This window comes from Clinocottus analis, unplaced genomic scaffold (assembly GCF_023055335.1).
Source record: "Clinocottus analis isolate CAN_PGR_092001 unplaced genomic scaffold, fCliAna1.0.p SCAF_13, whole genome shotgun sequence".
NCBI classification, from domain to species: Eukaryota; Metazoa; Chordata; class Actinopteri; order Perciformes; family Cottidae; genus Clinocottus; species Clinocottus analis.
Window position 1 is genome coordinate 16,482,422 of NW_027175854.1, and position 18,064 is coordinate 16,500,485.

Below are 18,064 nucleotides of genomic sequence, written 5' to 3' on the forward strand. Positions count from 1 at the left end.
CCCGCTGCTGGTGTCGTGCCAGCTTGTCTGCGGCGGATGCATCGATCTGTGCGACGCTGCCGGAGGACACCACACACACGGCACAGCTTATGTCTCTCTGTCTCTGAACTCCACCACCCCCCCTCATCCTCCTCCTTCTCCTCTTTGTCCCAGGGTGTCATTTGTACTCCATCAACACCCACCACGGCTCAGAGCTGAGGATCGTGGCCGCCATCAGGAACAAACTCCTCCTCATCACCAGGAAGCACCCGCGGTTCGACGGCTCGAGCGCCGGCGGCCCGGCGGCGGACTCGCCGGTGGAGGAGTTTCAGTACATACGGGTACGAGCAGCTCACACGGGTGGAGAAAAAATGAATGAAATTCATACAACATGAACTCATATTCAAAGTAATAAATCAAGCCTGAACATACAGACACGACATCGAAGATTGAGGTTTAGATTCAGTTTGAGTTCCACTTTCTGAGCATCAAGTAAGAGATATAGATTTGAAAAACATCCTTTTAATCTCAAACGTATCCCAAAATCAAAACGGTTTAATGCAATACCACTAAAAACTAGAATAAACCATAAAAACTAGTTGTTTTTTTTACTTTTTATGCTACTAATTTGCCAAAATAAATTAAATAAACTGGGATCACATTCCAGTCTAAAACATAGAGAGAACATGTTGTGCTACATATATGTGCGTGTGTGTGTATGTGTGTGTGTGTGTGTGTGTGTGAGCATTGAGGTCACGGTGTGTCACCCGCCCCTCAGGAGATCTGCCTGTGCGACCCGCCGGTGGTGATGGCGCTGGTGGACGGGCCGACCGGAGAGAACGACAACATGATCTGCGTGGCCTACAAGCACCAGTTTGACCTGATCAACGAGAGCACCGGCGACGCCTACCGGTTGCATCACGTCGACGCCAACAGGGTGAGGCACACACACACACACACACACACACACACACACACACACACACAAACCGTATTGGTTTTCATTAGCTAGTTGGTTTTATTCACTTGAACAACAGGTGGCCCGGCGAATCAACACTTTACCGCTCACAGCCACCAGCTGGGAAACAGCTGTTATATTAAAAACATCCCTTTCTGGGTTGCCAAAAATCTGAAATATGACTTCCTTTTGGGGAGATATGACGCATTTTGTTTAACGTTATGATCTACAAGGAAAGTTAGGATCCATAAGGAAATATTGTGTGTTACTTCTTACCAATCTCACAAGGTGTCTGTATTATATCACTTGAAATTATTCAAATAGCCCTCATGGTTAAAAGAGATAATCCAGTATGATCAACTTCCAAATTTTCAGGAAACAGGGCTTTCTAAAAAGTTAACTATTCCTTCTTTGAGGGAGTCAACTGACCGATCAGGACGCACATTTTCACGTGTTTTGATGTGTTTTGGCGTGTTTTGACGTGTTTTGGCGTGTTTTGACGTGTTTTGGCGTGTTTTGACGCACGTGCTGCGAGAGGAAGAAGGAGAATAAGCGGCATAAGCCTGCAGGGTAACAGCCGGGCTGCTGCGCTCGAGACTTCACGGCGTTTGTTGCTCCGCAGTCACGCTGAAGAAGCAGAAAACTGTTGAAGAAGTGTTGCCTTGAAGGCGGGTGTGACCCGACATTATTCATTTAAAGATGGTCTCTCCAGCCCGACCTTTGGATCTCGTTGAAACGATTCCCTGAAGCTGACTCATCTCTCTCTCTCTCTCTCTCTCTCTCTCTCTCTCTCTCTCTCTCTCTCTCTCTCTGCCTGCAGGTAAATTTCGTCGCGGCCATCGATGTGTATGAAGACGGGGAGGCGGGTCTGCTGCTGTGTTACAACTGTGAGCCTCTTTGAACTTTGGATATTTCAGGCGTTATTGTTATGATTCAGTCTCTGTTGTCTTAACCGAGAGCTAACCGAGAGCTAACCGGCTAACGGGCCTTCTGCACCTCTGGTTCCCCGTGCTCAAGTAGTCGTATGAACCCCGAATGAGTTTGAATACTTGTGTTATTACATGTGATTTATTTCAGAATTTAGTTGCGTAAAAAAAGAGAGTAAAAAGCAACAACATTTATACCATATTTTCATCATAACTATGAACATCCAGCATGATATGAGCAAGATTCCCTCAAAAAGTTTTTCAAACTGTCTGCTTCAGGGCCTTAACAACAGCCCACATACTAAAAAAAGCACCTTACATGGAAAGATTAGGACCTAAAGAATCAGAATATGCAACAAAAATCACAATCCAACAAAGCGTTGGCCTGTTAGGAAGAAGTTTCAGTCAAAAAACTGTCATTCGTTCAAAAATGGAAACATTTGGAAAATGGAAAAAACTAAGTTTACGTGAGTACTTAAACTTAACGGTTACTTGTTTTATTATAAGTCTTTTCTCACAAGGGTTACGATATTAAAGGTATTTAAATGAAGTTAATCAACCGTGTGGTTGCAAAGATAATCAGGTTTACGTTAAAAAAAACAAGATTATTTTTTTTTTCAGAATATTAACAGTTTAAAAAAACGTAGCCGCCAGTTTATCTTTTTTATGAAGCGACAAACGTCTCCAAAATGTTCATTGACAGTTTAAAAGTGAAATGCAACGCGTTTCCCGTGTTTCCTTCCAGACATCTGCTCCTACAAGAAGGTTTGTCCGTTTAACGGCTCCACGCCGATGATCCAGTCCAACGCCTCGGACTTCCACTTCAGCTGGAACCAGATGCCCAACGCCATCGGTAGGTTACCACGGCAACAGCAGCAGCAGCGCGGCCCGGTCCAACCCCGCCCGGCCCGCCGGCTGCCGGCGGCCTGGCCGGAGCTTGCTGTTGCCATGGAAACACCATGTCAAGCACCGCCACTGGCCCATGCAATTATTTGTGTGTGTGTGTGTGTGTGTGTGTGTTTTTATTAATGCAGAAGGTGATGAAAAGCAAATACCGTTCACTCGACCCGGTTGATAACAACATGCTACTGCCCTCCTTACACACACACACACACACACACACACACACACACACACACACACACACACACACACACAAACACACACAGAACAAGCAATACAAATAGTCTTGTGTTACACAACAAATATACTGAAAGATGTTGGAGAGCAATAGTTAAGATACTCTATTAACTTTTTTATGTAAATATTTATATTAATAATTGACCTAATAATTTAATGAAAGGTGTCGCTTTGGGACACGGCTTGTTAAAGTCCTGTAAGTGTGTTATATTCATGTGTTCATGACGTTCATTTAGTTTGAAATAATGAATCTGCTTTGTCATGGAAATTTAGTAAAAAGTTACGGAAATGTGATTTAAAGTCATGAAAATTTGGTTTAAAGACATGAAAATGTGGTTTAAAGTCGTAAAAATTTGGTTTAAAGTCATGAAAATGTGGTTTAAAGACATGGAAATTTGGTTTAAAGTGATGAAAATGCATTGGTCAAGATGTGTATGAACCCTGCATGTTGTTCAAATCCACCGGAGACGCACAATAGACACACAATAGACACACAATAGACGCTTGTGTGTGTCTCTTGTGCGTCTCTCGTTGTTCTGAATCATGATGGCGTTTCAAAATGTCCTCCTGGGTGAAACTATCAAACCGCCTCGTGTCGTGCTGACCGCTGTGCTCGCTGTGTGTCCGTTGCAGTTTGTGCGTTTCCTTACATCCTGGCCTTCACGACGGACTCCATCGAGATCCGACTGGTCGTCAACGGGAACCTCGTGTACACGGCCGTGGTGCCGGAGCTCCAGCTGGCCGCCTCGCGGGTCAGTACGACGCAATGAGCCTCGAACGCAATAGCCTCAAACGCATCTTTTGCACGCTGTGTGTTTCACTCATGCTCCATTGTTTTCATGTACGGGAGACATGTGACTAGGAAGTAGAAATATGAACTGTGTGTGGACCGACAACACACTCGAGAGTCCTTTGAGATTACGAGTGTGTGTGTGTGTGTGCGTGTGTGTGTGACTGCTAGAAGGCCTCACTCTGCATTACAGAAAAGTTGCTGTCTCAGCTTTTTCCTTTCAATCAATCTTTAGTACCCTGGTGGGAAATATGGCCGCCAATCTGCATGGTTACAAATCAATAACGCACTCATTATTCATACACATAGATATTTGTTGTTAAAAGACCACAGTGCACACGGCATGAAACAGAGTTATCCCTCCTTTTTTGTTCTCCCATGTTTCACCTTCTGACTCTTCTTTCCTCCGGCGTCTTTCCACGTTCGTCCTGTCTCTGAATGACCTCGTTTCCTCTCTGCGTCATTTCCTCCCCCCCTCACCTCCGCAGTCGGACATATATTTTGTTTCTTCGGCTCCGGTGAGCTCGGCCTCCAACTGCAGCTCCAGAGACACCAGCTCCCAGAGTTCCCCGCAGACGCCCACCGGCTACGAGATGCCCGTGTTCCCCTCGCCGCTCGGTGACGGTAAGCCCCTCCCTCTCCCTTCTCTCGCCGCCGCTCGGCCTGAAGGCGGCAGCGGCTTTAAAAGTTTTAAGATTTCGCCGTGTGTTTGACTTGGGACGCCGCCCCGTTAGCCCTCGAGGACATTCACATAAAGCTGGCTCAGCAGAATGCTTCATTGAAGCTGCAGCCGGTTGTTTTTTCTCCTCGCAGTCGAATCATGTTTAGTTTTCTAGAGCAAGAAATTCAAATGCATTCATCTTGACCCTCATTGCCACCTCGCGCTTCAACACTGACATCATTTAGTCTGGAGACAAGCAGAAAGATGTCCTCAGCGCTACTAAAGATCCAGATGTTCAGTCTCTTTTCTATAGCTTATTTTTCTACTTACATATACACACAACCCTGCAAATTGTTTTAAATAATTACATTTCTTTTTAACTTTATATTACATTGGACCATTTTCCACATATTTCAGATTAATCTCCACCCATGCAGTCATTTTCTTTAGGAATTTGACTTGTGCAATCACGTGCAATCACACAAATAGACAAAAAACAAGGACAACAAAGTAGACTTTACAACTATATACAAATATAAATATTCATATATATAAACCTAAAACACAATGGCAATGAAATGGAGGTAATAGTGCATTTTCAAGATGAAAATCAACTTGCATTTATTCTGCTTTATGTGAAAACTTTGTCAGAAAGGTTTGTGTTTTTCTTTACTTAACTCAGAGGTGTGTTCAAGGACCTTCTGACATCCTATCGTCTAATGCTGATGAGTAGTTTTGCACATTTGAATAATAAAGATGACGTCATTCTGTATTTTTTAATGACAGAAATTTTAAAAGACCAAAACCAGTAATAGTCCATCTTAACATGTATTTCTTCTTTACCTCGTTGGTTCCTTCTAAAGATGTAAAGCTCTAAGACACACAAAATATAATGAGACACAAATAGTATGATTTTTAATCATGGTTGAGTATATTCCTAAAACATCTGCGCACTAGTTTTTAGCTGTAAACATTTGTTGTGGACTCTTCCCAACAGTGGAATAATACTTATATTCTCCCACAGTGAATGCTTCTCTTGCAGATGGAGCTCCACGGTTGTAATTAATTCAATCATTACGTGAGCGATATGGAAAATGGCGAGCGCTTATGTAGATGTGATTAGTTCCAATGAGATCCTTTCAATTCGTACGAGACGAAGAAAAAAAAAAATCACAAAAAGAAGAACAGACTAATCACCCGCATACCTCCCACCATCGCCCCATCAGCACCATTGAAGGCGCACAATAAGTGTCCTCGGAGGCGGAGAATGCTTTCAAGGATGATTGAGGATCGATACGAGCGCCTACCTTCCGCCCCGCTACCGCGCACGCCGCTCCTCCATCTTTCATTGTGCGGTCTGCCCCCGCGCTCACAGCTGACCTCTCCTCCCCAGATTGATACAACTGTTCTGAAAATTGATCACATTTTGTGACGCACAAGCCGCGGGTCGATGACATCCAGCGCGACGGGTCGCGGGGAGGAGGGGGGGGGGGGGGGCGAACGCGCCGACGTCCTCGAGTTTGTTCGGTAGACTTTTCTACCCGTTTTTAGAAAAGAGAAGAGAGACGCGTCGTTGTCGTCGTCCCCGAGATGCAGCTCTTGTAATTCGAGGCTTGATGAGAGCGATTATTGAAATGTGCTCTCCCTGCTTGTGCGCAGCATCAAAGCGGCGAGCGGGTATTTACAGGCCCCATTAAGGCTAACGGGGAGGAAGGCTCGACTGTCGCCGCCGCAATTAGCCGAGGACGAGCTTTATGCTTTTAGGCCGGTCCGGGTAATCATTTCTGTCGGAGGGATTGTCATTTTCTTTCCTGTTGTACAGCTTGTTATTCATATGATTCTGCATCACTGGGACTCGAACACCTAACAGAGAGCCTACTGTGTGTGTTTCTGTGTGTGTGTTTGTGTGTGTTTTTTCTGTGTGTGTTGAGTGAGTTTGTGTAACCCTCTTCTTCATCCCTGGTTCAGATTCTATACGGATCCCCTATGGTACCAAGCTTTCCCTGTACATGTCTAAGGATGCCGAAGGTACTGCGGGATTCTCCCACAACTCGTCCTCAGTCCATGACAAATGATGCTCACAACGCCGCCCCGCTAACACGCACACGCTCCCACGATTGCACCACCATGTCTGCTCCCGGGCGGCATGTTGACTTGAACGTTGGTTGAATGTTAAGTGAACATTATGTCTTCCCCATCCCCCCACCCCCACCCCCTTCGGTCCTAACTAATAAAAAGGCATTAGTGCGAGAGGGAGGAGGGGGGGGGGGGGTGATAGAGTGCAATGTAAAAAAGTGAAGCAGAGCAGATAACGTCGATCAAATGGGGGGAGGAGGGAGAGGGTAAATTTACAGGGTGGGAGGAGAGCAGGAGATGCAGAAAAGGTATGCATGAGTGCAAGAGAAAAGGGGAGGAGTGGTGCAGAAGCAGGAGGTTGGGAGAGAAGGAGGGAGAAAGGAGGGAAGAGGAAGACACGTCTGCCGCAGCATGATTTACAGATTGCACTGTCGCCATGGAGACTTTTGTCAGCCCTCTCTTCGATCCAAAGTGCTAGTCCGAATAGCAGAGCCACAATCAGGGTGTGTGGAGGGTTGATGGGGGGAGAGAGGTAGAAGACAGCGCTGACAAAAATCCCATCCTCTAACTGCCTGCGCGCCCGCCGTATCTGCTCCTCGGGGAGGGTTTCATCTGATGTAATCGCACCAGTAATGTGAACAAGATGCTGTTGCTGATGGGGCTGCTAGCCGCCTCCACCACCACCACTAACACCTCCACCTCCCTTCCACCGGCTCATTAAAGAACCTGCAGTGGAGAATTTGACTTCAATTAGTGCTGAAAAAAACACCCCTCCAATATTCCATATTGAATTGTTTGGCCGTGTGATGCAGTGACACTTCCCCTCGTCCAGACACGCATGTGGAATATATTGATCTGTGTGATTATATATTCTAAATAACTGCATGCTTTCCCCCTCCCCACCCTTGCATTTTTGCTCCTAATTATTCGCCACCACAGGAAATAATAAAACCCATCTGTGACGGCAGTGACTCAGCGTACCTGTCGGCCCTCTTCTCTTTACTCACCTCTCACCCGCTGACATTTCAGACGAGACCTTCTTTGTGTGAGGCGCAACCTCCCGCATCCATTCGCTCGCATCCATGTTGCCGTCGGCCCGGCCCTCCATGGAGAAGAGCCGCCGCGCTGCAGCACTGCAGCACTGCTCTCCGGTGGCTCTTATGGGGCGCTGCAGGCCGCGTTGCCACCTGAAAAGCTCCCAAACATCCATTTGATGCGTCCCAAGCAGAGTTTAGGAGTTTTATCGTCTGCTGAATAATAGATAGTCTACTATAAATGATTACAACTATCACATTAGCTCTCTGTAGTAAGGATGATTCATTTTAAGAGCACATGCTGTTTCAGTAAATAGGACTATTAATCACTTTAAGAGTGTCTTTGTTTGAAAATTTAACTTTTGGTTCGAGAGCATCAGCTCGTCAACCTCCACACCCAAAGTCACAAAAAGGTCCTTTTGCATATTTTTTTAAATTTATTTCTTATATTCTAGTTGGCCGTTGTTTGCCATTCATTTGTATGTGCTATATAGAAATTGACTGGCTCGATACTTGCTTGAGGTGAATTATCCATTGCAACGCACACTTTTATTTTTGTGTCGTGCTATTGAAATCATAGTTTTGAAAACTCTCTCTCACGATGCATTCAAGGACTCTTTTTTAAATAGATCATCACCAGTGTATACGTTTAACGACAAACTACGAGTTTGATTTTTTTAACAGCCCATAAGAGCAATGCAGAACATGAGAGGGGTCCTTGAACGCACCGCGGAGAGGGTTTCAAAGGAATTGTATTTTCTTATTGCCGAGGGATTAAAAGAGAGGGTCAATACCACTCTTATGTCTGTCTGGTGAATAATAAGATGCTCCATTTGCCTCTCGAGTATCAGCATTAGCTACATTAGAGTCATGGAAGTAAGAAACTGTTTCTGTGGACAATAAAAACGCAGTGCATGGACAGAAGTCCCACCAGACAGAAATGCGAGCTCTCTCTATCTTCTCCTCTAATTTTGTGCAAGAAACCAAACAAAACGTTCAAATTTTTTGAGAAATAGTCCCTTCTTCCACGTGCGTTATCGCGCAACAGTAATGTCATTTTTGTCAAAAAGTCAAATACATTGACAATGTTCATTGGAAAGAATATGTTATGCTTCAGATAGAACTGCCTTGATGTGAGCTAACACGAGCAAAAACACTATCGCACTTCAGTTGAATGCATTTCTCATTCATTTCATTTGTCCGCCGCTCTCTCCCTTCATCCCTCTTCCTCTTCCTCCCAGGTGAATCGGCATGTAAGCACATGTTCAAGATCCCTCTGTGTAACTTGGTGGGCCGCAGCATCGAAAGACCCCTGAAGTCCCCGCTGGTCAACAAGGTCCTGACGGCGCCGGCGCCCGCCATGGTGCCGCCGTCGCTTCTCATCTCCGCCACGCACTCGCTCTCCTTGTCCCGCATGGAGATCAAGGAGATCGCCAGCCGCACTCGCAAGGAGTTGCTCGGTAAAACAAACACAAAATGAACACTCGACCCATTTATCTTGTGTTGATGTGTTTAGTCAGAGCGGGAAATATGCGTAGTAGCTTTTCTATTAGCCTCTTAGCTTAGCTTAGCTTAGTATAAATACTGGAAGCAGGGGCTCATGAACATGAGCTCAGCCTTGGTGTCATTTTTTCAAACTTGGGCTCAACGATGAACTACTGTGGTCAAAACTCACTATTTTTGGCCCAAACTTAAGAATTCACAAGCTAATTTGTGCTAATTTTGCACAAATGTCTAATTGGGTGAATTGCTAGCTGTAGCCTTACACTGAGGAGAGATTTGAGAGCCTTGATCTTCTGTGATAAGCCAATTAGCGTATTTCATTTTGTAGCGTACTCCTCTGACAGATGGTCTTGGACTTTAACTGATGATTTTTTAAATGGTTTTATTCCTTACAAAACACAAATTAATCACTAAAAAACCAACGTAAGAACTTGTTCCTCTTCAGGGGAGAGCTAAAACCGTTTTCTTTTACATTCCGTATGACCGTTACAGTTACTTTTTAGCCGTTGAACGGCGCACACTGACTTCCGGTTAAACCGTAATTCTCGCCTTCAAAATAAAAGCACCTCACAACAAAACATGAAATCAAATACATTTTGCTTATGTCAGATCAAAACATGCAACAAAAAACAACTAAATTGATTACCAAACAGTTTCTAACTGAAGCACACATTGAGTTACTTACACATTTCCTTTTCCCACAAACAAAGGCTTGACAGAGGAGCCGAGCGGAAAGTCGGACGGCGGGACGGTCAAACCGAGGAAGATGAGCAAGAAGAACGCGGACGAAGACCCCAAAGCGCGAGCGCTGACGTCAACGAACAGCGACAGGTACCGAATCCGACGGCAGCAGCATCAGCGGCGTCGCACATTTAAACGGTCGCTTGATGTTGATGCGAGCTCGAGTCGTGTGTGTGTGTGTGTGTGTGTGTGTGTGTGTGTGTGTGTGTGTGTGTGTGTGTGTGTGTGTGTTTCTGATCACAGATTAGCCTCGGAGTCCGTTGATTCAGACCTGGACCTCCAGCTGCATTGCTCGCCCAGTTCGGAGGCCGAGCTGGACAAGCCGGCGCCGCGAGAGGAGAGCCCGCCTCTGGCCAGCGCGTTCGCCCTGTCCACCTCCTTTGAAGAAGACGTCCTGGACCTAAAGTGAAGACAATCCCACCGTGCACTTCTCCGCCCCCCCCCCCCCCCCTCCACCTACTTCCTCCTTCCTCCTCCTGCACCGCCACCGTTATGTCATCGTTTCAGTTGAGTTTTGTTTTGAAATCTGTTTTCTTGACTTTACCTCCCTGTATCTTGGGTCTCCCCCCCCTTCATCGGACGAGACGAGTGCAGCGGGATGCACGACGTGTCCGCGTGCCCTCGGCCACCGTGCACCTGTGTGTGTGTGTGTGTGTGTTGGGTGTTTGTGTTGCCCCGCAGCAAATAACCCAAAGAGGCGGTGTGCGACGCCGTGGTTCATTCAGCCTTCAGATATTGTTACCGGTTTGAGGCCCAAACCACAAAAACTGAATGTAAATCTGCGCACCGAGGCACGATGGAATAAAAAGATCTCCGCGTTCACAATTCCCGCTGAAGTTGCGAGAGCTTAATATGTGTTGTATATTATGTGATTATTTACAATATACATACGTTTGTGTACATCTGGTCGTACATGAGAATGCATACACGGTGACAGGCGAACATGCCTGCCGTGCATATTTATAGATATATTATAAAAGTCCATTTTATTCCCATATTTAGTGAAAGTATGATGTGTTATGCACTCTGCATATCTTTGTCCTTATTATTCTCCCTACTCACAGTACACAGATAGACAGGGCTGGAGGCAAAGTCTCCCACAAGTGCCATTTCCCAGCATCCTCCACTGAACTACACCTAACAGCCACCGTATGCTGGTGTCTGACAGTAGCAGCCATGATTGTAGTCCTCGTTTGATGACTATATGGTGTCCCCCGACTCTGTTCAGTTTGGATCAGTTCACTTACCGGAGGCCCCTCGCTCCCTCCCTCGCTCGCTCACGAGAACGAGACGTTCTTAAAACTGCATGGCCTTGCCTTTGCTCAATGTTTTGTGAAAAAGCTTCTATGGGAACCGTAACGTCTGCCACGTCATCACAAAGCAAACCGCGACAGAGACGACAGGAAGTGCAGGTGTTCAGAGAGATGGATGGCGCAGCAAAGGACAAAAAGTACAATAATTCACGACGTTCAAACTCAGCCGATTGGAAACGTTAAAAAGCTAAAACTGTCTCGACTACTAAACTACACCAAAATAGCATTCAATATAAAGTTTTTTCAACGTGCGTGCTCTTTTCTTTTGTACGCCAAAAGGTGCCGAATGATAATGAATTTGGAAACACTCCCAATTATTAAAACGACGACTTCAACTCAGAAAAACTCCCTTCAAACATCAAAATGTTCAACTCTTTGACGTCAGAATACGTTCCAAATGATTCGGTGTTTTTCAGGACTGGGTGACATCACAAGCTTTGTGGTGGGATGTTGAGCTGTTTAGAATCTCAAACTGTCTCTTTAACTTCTCCTTACTGCATCATTTTCACTCTTCAGACATCGTCTCTCTCTCCCGGGAGTCCCTTGGTGAGCTGCAGTTATTCCCTGTCATGGCCCTCCAAACAAGGACTTCATGCTACAGAGTCACACATACACATCCACACACACTGTGGAAAAACACACGCATTGACTCATTTCAACCCCTTTGCATTGCTTACACTCCATTTGCAAACCCCTTTGCTACGATTACAACTCTTCGGCTTCTTTTTGGCAGCCGGCAAACACTCACTCCCTCTGCAGTTTTCTTCAGAACTAGCATTCTCAAGTATAAAAAATGCACTTTTCATTCCTTCCAACTGAGCACCGAGGAGGTCGCATCGGTCGCAGTGGAGCGCGAACCCCCGAGTCCGAAGCGCAACGGGGGAGGAAGTTCTGCGTCGTGATCGCGAGGCGGCGGTGAAGCCCAAATAGAGAAAAAAAAGGCCTTTTGAGGATCCAGTGGTACGACGCATAGAGCGGCAAACTGGGAGCGCTGGTTTCAACACGGCCTTCAGATCTTGCATGAGCCTCTTTCTCTCTCTCTCTCGCTCTCTCTCTCTCACGCCTTCCCTCTGTTCTCCCGCCCGTCTCACAGTAACACAGCTCAGAAAGACTGAAAAGGGAAGAAGAAGAAAGGGATGTTGGGGGCGGGGTTTAAAAAAGGTGTTTTATTACTCTGGGGGATGCCGGTCAGTTCCAGTTTGTGACACTGCTTCTCCCACGTATGATGTTCCTATTTCTCTCGTATTTCTGTCAAGTACTCTTTGTTCCTACCTCCCCTTGGCATTTTCACTGTTTTATTTTGTTTTTTTTAAATCTATATTTACTGTTTAGACTGTTGCTGAACCTCTCTGTGATATCAAAATGAATGAAAATGAACAAAAAAAACACCAAGTGTCTTAAAAATATTGTATCGCCATCGTTTTTAATGCCAAGTACTACTTGTAAATGTTTGTGTATCAAATGTGGCCTCAAATGAAACTGAACTATATTATTATTATTGATATTACTATGATTATTATTTGAGCAATTATTTTAAACAAGTGCTGTAGACCACTGCTGTGAAAGTAGTCGATTCTGTTCGTTGATATGTAATAAATATTTATGAAATTTCAGCTGTTTACTAGTTTTGTTTTATTTGTTGCTCTTTTTTCACCCATCATAGATACAATCCAAGTTTTTCAGATATCAAAATGTCTTTTTCTGCAACATGTGACTCCACCAGTCACGTAATCACCTTCATAATTGGTTTTAAACATTTTAGAGATATGTTTTAAAAGCTCTGATGGGCCTTGACCCCGCGGCCCATGCATTTAATAATTTCTACATTATTATAAAAAAATATCAATTACAGCCGCTGTTATGTAAAGATTCTGAATACCTCCTACGTTTATCAGTGGTGATCATTGGCCACAAGGTGGAGATAAATAAATATGTAACTGCACTTTGATGAAATCACCCCTAAAGAAACATTTGTACCGCTCTCTCTCTCTTTATTGAAGCCGACAGCCATAAAACAGTCGACTTTTCCAGCCAATAAAAGCGAATATCTACAGACGGGAAACAGCCCGAGGGTCCAAAAAACTGAGTAATCTCTTGATCGGAGACCTTAAAACATTTTATGTCTCCATAACTTTGCAGTCACTCAGCAACACACACGTGTGTGTGAGTGTGAGTCAAGCCTCACAGCTCATTCGCTCAGTGAGTTCATGGGCTGACAAGGAGAGAGGAAAAGTGAGGAGTGTAGGAAAGAGGCCTCGTTTCCTTTCGCCCCCGAGGCCGCGGGCAGGTTGAGACGACCCCGCCGCTGACGCATACCGGATATCGCCGCGCCGCTTTGTCCCTGACGTGTCATTAGCTTTACGTTTCACCCAGATCAGATGCATCGCTAATGCTCATTCACCCAACTCAGAGCCAGAAGGGCTTAGGCTTTTCCAGTCCTCCCACGTTTTCAGGGTTTGTTATTTGTCTTTTGTTGGGAGTGAACAAAAAAAACAACAACGCCATAATCACAGAACATTATACTGCTCTGTAATTTGGAGGTTTAGTCATCACTGGAAATGGGAGAACTGGAAATACACCATCTCGTGAGAGGCTGGGAAGCCAAATACAAGTCACACAGGTGTGTGAAAGAACCACGGCAAGGATGATGGGATGAAAAAAAAAAACGTTTTAACTTCCGACGATGGAACAGGTGATTGGAGCAGGTTGCCGAGCCGTAATCGGTGGGAACCTCGTCTATAAGTGTGTCCATACGGCTCCAGCTCCCTCCTTGCCCCGCAGGATAACACAGCACAGCCAAAAATCTTACATAATAGGTGGAGGAATGCTGGAGCTTTGCCGCGGAGTTTTGTATCATCTCACATTCCCACAAGAACACACACACACACACACACACACACACACACACACACAAAGGGGGCCCGGTTCCCTTAAAACAAGAACACTCCATACTGTCTCTGCACAACCGGTTCAATGAGTCAACACAATAATGTCTCTGAAAGTGAATTGTTGTGATTTGTAAAAGATTTTATTGCTCACAACAATGCATGTTGGGGTCAGAAAACCCTCTCTGTATACATTAAATGGAATAATAAATTATTATTATTAGAACACTTTCAAGAAAAGGCCTCGAGCCACGTTTTCACAGATAAAAATGTTTTTTCCACCGTTTTAGTTTTCTGCAGGTTTGTTGCAAACTCAATTAGTTTGTCAGGACCCAAACAAGCGTTAATACAACAGATGGAGTACACACACAGGTGAAGCCCCTGCAGGATACACACACACACACACACCTTGTGCACAGCGGTCAGGGCCGTGAACACCACGTGTCAGGATGAACGTGCAGCGCTGGGAATAAAAAAAAAGTCTTCCATTGTGCCCTCGACTAAACGTCTGCGACTCTTCGTCGGTTAGTTTCCATCAGCTCGAATCAACAGAACCTTCTTTAAAAAAAAACACACACACACAAGGGAAACGAACTTCATTTTTAAATAGTACAGTACCAGGACGTCAACTTCAAACAACCTCACATTTCGACATTAATAAAACACTAGAACACTACAGCGTAATCACACACCTATTGCACTCTCACTGGCATTCCTGTCCGTGTTCCCCCCTCTCGCCCAGAAGGCCTCTGCGCTATCCTCCTCCTGCTTTCTTTTTTCCTATGAAAGACCGTAAATGAATCTCTTCCACCTCGAGTTCACTGCCTCACCTCGTATCTCTGCGCGTTTAGGCGTAGGCCGCCACCGCTACGAGGATCTGCAGCGCCATGGAGACGCAGGGGATCTGCGCGACCACGTAGGCCAGGGAGCGGGTCGGCGCCCGCAGGGCCAGCAGGTAGGCGACGCTGTGCAGCACGCGAGCCGCGAAGAACACCATGAAGTGAAGGCGGGCCACGGCCAGGTACGGCCCGGTCATGGAGTAGATGGCGCCGATGAAGAGGAAGGGGTAGATGTTCTCCATGTCGTTATTATGAGCTCTACAGGAGGGGGGGGGGGGGCAAAAGAGACATTATTTCGTAACGTTTTCACTCTCCTGTGAAGTCGTGAATCACTTTCTTCCTCACTGGAATGATTAAGTGACTCATTCTCGTCCTGGATTATACGTATTCTGTAATTTTCCTGATTATTTGGCGTCCTGGATGACGGATGACGTCACTGACTTTCTCCTTTTTGGGCATGATCTGACTCTGCTCATCATTTGCTCAATTCTCCTGCTTTTCCCCCTCTCCAACCACCGGGATCCACTCCATTGCGTAACATTGTTCGAGGAAACTCTTGCCCTGTTTTCCGCAGAAACAACACATCACAAATAAAAAGGAAAGAGGAGGCTCGCGGACGAAGCAGGACACATCCAGTTGGAGCGATTCACAAACGTGAATTAATAACCGAGCCAGATTTGTTCGGAGGGGGAAAATTGTTTCCCAATCACAAATTCTTACACGGGGCCGGGACAGAGGTTGTAAAACTCAGGGGAGCGTTTTTACAAGTAGAAAATATGTGATTCCTGACAACTTCAAACCGAGCAATGAAGCACATCTCCTGCAGGCTGTCAGGGCTTGTTGAAAAAAACAATGCAGAGAATCACATGAAGAGTGGCACGTAGATGGAAAAATGTTCAATTATTATGAAATAACGATTGGAAAATCGACATTGGCGGTTCATAATTAGAACTTTTTGGCACATGGAGGTCTGTAACATGCAAACATAACATAAGAACATTTACAAATATTACTCATCAGACACACAGTAACTGAATGTAACATCCTCATGATGCAATTGTAGAAAGTACTTCTCAGAAGAAGTACACATTTGAGGTACTTTGGATGATGTTGTTGTTTTTCTATGTCATGTTTCTTTGTAAGTAACTTCTACTTATAAGATACTGAAGTACTGGTTAGAAAGCTTACTTTACACATTTTAATTGTATGTTTAAGTTTATATATCATGTGGATATAGATTAACTATCCAGATCATATAAAATACTTTCAATAAGTAATACAAATGCTACTTAAATGCATAAATATTCAACAGGTATATATGACTCTTTAGGCCATGTTCCTATGCGTGTGTTGTGTTTTTTTTACATTGTGGTACTTTATACCCAAGTACAAGAGCGGAATACTTCCTAGATGATCTAATGGAACCCAACTGCTTGCAGTAATAACTTTTAAAGTAAATAATTAGTTCTTCTCGAGCTTCCTGCTCTCTTACCTGCGGCATCTTTCCACGTCTGCGTCCTCTCTGTGGTACTGTAAGCCTCCGTTCCTCAGCGCGTCCTCGGGGTTGGCAAAAGCCTTTGAATGGAAGAAGAAAGTTTCAGTGAAAGTTTCCCGGCAGCAGAACTCCTGCTGCTTCCTCCGCTTTGGTCCTCCTCACTCACCTTTTTGCGCAGCCTCACTTGTCCCGTTATTACGGCTATGGCGTACATCTTCAGCACCAGGAGCACGCCGTAGAAAACAAAACAGGTGAAAACTTCATTTCTTATCAGGACTGCCATGGTTCCGCGTTGATGATCCACGCCGGGATGGAGGAAGAGATCCGAGTCTGGTTGCCTGCGTGCGTAAAGCTGCTGAAGAAAAGCGAGAGTGAGCCCGAGGGAGGAGGCACTTTGTACCGGCGGTGACGCCTCCACCCACCACCCCACCACCCCACCACCCACTGGCAGGTTTGTACTGAAAGAAGAAAACGGAATGTTTCATTCATAACTCCATGAATCCCAAACGTGGCTCCCCGAGGCGACAGCGAGTAAAAAGTCCCTCAGAGATGGAAAAAAAAGTCTCCTCATGAATTATATATATATATATATATATATATATATATATATATATATATATATATATATATATATATATATATATATATATATATATATATATATATATTGTATTAGAGCTGCAACTAGTCAAAAATAATCACCAACTTTTTAAATAGTTTAAACTTTAATTTCAATTTTCATGCAAAAAAAAGGCAGAAAACGCTGTTTCCAGCTTCACAACTTTTCTCTGTTTTATATCACATTAAAGTGATTATCTGACAAAAAAAGACTTGTTAAGACATCACCTTGGACTTTGAGAAACTGTGACAACAGTATGTAGAGCAACTAAGAGAGATTAATTGATAATGACAGTAATAATTCGTTGCAGCCTCTCCATTGGATGACAGAAATATGCAAACACTGGTCAACCAGCTGGGAGCACATGGCACAGCCCATGGTGTGTGTGTGTGTGTGTGTGTGCGTGTTTGTGACTGACTGTACTGACTACACACAGGCATCAGTATGCACACTCATCCCCACTATTTCATCTTGAATGGATTTTCCATTACATAGTTACATAAACATCAGTGTCTCTGTCATGTACAATGAACAAAATAATATCTTCTCAAACTACTGCAACATGTGTTTCAGATGAGTGAAAGAATACAGACAAGGGAGGGGAGTGAAACCAAGAAGAGCGACTGTACTCAAACGAGCTCTTTCTTGTTTTCAAGCAAACTAAAAATACCACAACAAGCCTCACGTCCAGCCCTGCCTGCAGGGCCCGGCTGGGGCTATACCACCAGTTAAAAGGTCACGTCTCATCTCAAGGTGTTCTCCGTCTCCAAGAGCTGCCAGACACGGCATGTAAATATTTACAGCAGTCGCTTTTGCAGAAACCACAGCGAGGGTTCCCAGAGCGAGGAGCCGAGTGCGCTGGCAGTAGATCCAGCGAGGCTTCCTCCAGGATGTCTTTCTGGTGACTCGGCCCTCTGACGATGGCGTGCAGGATCACCACGGAGGCCTGCAGCTTTGACACATGTCCTGCCGCCTGCGTCTGGTTAGTTATGCTCTCTTCAGCCTGACGATGCGTGGCTGTAAAGTGAGATGTCACACACGTATAAGGTTACATGTGGAGACAAGTTAAAGGGAGAAAACGTTGCCGCAAGCTAATAATGAGACA

At 45.0% G+C, this 18,064-nt stretch overlaps 2 protein-coding genes across 5 annotated transcripts in view; one reads left to right on the forward strand and one right to left on the reverse strand.

Annotated features, from left to right (window-relative positions):
- garnl3 (GTPase activating Rap/RanGAP domain like 3) overlaps window positions 1-12,734 on the forward strand; it is a 59,328-nt gene extending 46,594 nt beyond the window's left edge. For all 4 annotated transcript variants that reach the window (XM_068573478.1, XM_068573480.1, XM_068573481.1 and 1 more), the window contains 10 exons: window positions 154-320; window positions 758-916; window positions 1,758-1,824; window positions 2,609-2,716; window positions 3,637-3,755; window positions 4,282-4,417; window positions 6,423-6,482; window positions 8,806-9,024; window positions 9,778-9,898; window positions 10,052-12,734. In XM_068573478.1, coding sequence (XP_068429579.1) covers window positions 154-320; window positions 758-916; window positions 1,758-1,824; window positions 2,609-2,716; window positions 3,637-3,755; window positions 4,282-4,417; window positions 6,423-6,482; window positions 8,806-9,024; window positions 9,778-9,898; window positions 10,052-10,217 — 1,322 coding nt within the window. In that variant the 3' untranslated portion in view covers window positions 10,218-12,734. The remainder of the gene's footprint in view (window positions 1-153; window positions 321-757; window positions 917-1,757; window positions 1,825-2,608; window positions 2,717-3,636; window positions 3,756-4,281; window positions 4,418-6,422; window positions 6,483-8,805; window positions 9,025-9,777; window positions 9,899-10,051) is intronic.
- A 1,426-nt stretch (window positions 12,735-14,160) lies between these two features.
- ptges (prostaglandin E synthase) lies at window positions 14,161-16,753 on the reverse strand. Its single transcript, XM_068574523.1, has 3 exons — window positions 16,507-16,753; window positions 16,338-16,420; window positions 14,161-15,103 (listed from the first exon to the last, which is right to left on the reverse strand). The coding sequence occupies exons 1-3, from the start codon at window positions 16,621-16,623 to the stop codon at window positions 14,854-14,856; spliced, it is 450 nt and encodes a 149-aa protein (XP_068430624.1). The 5' UTR covers window positions 16,624-16,753; the 3' UTR covers window positions 14,161-14,853.
- Between the last annotated feature and the right edge of the window lie 1,311 nt (window positions 16,754-18,064).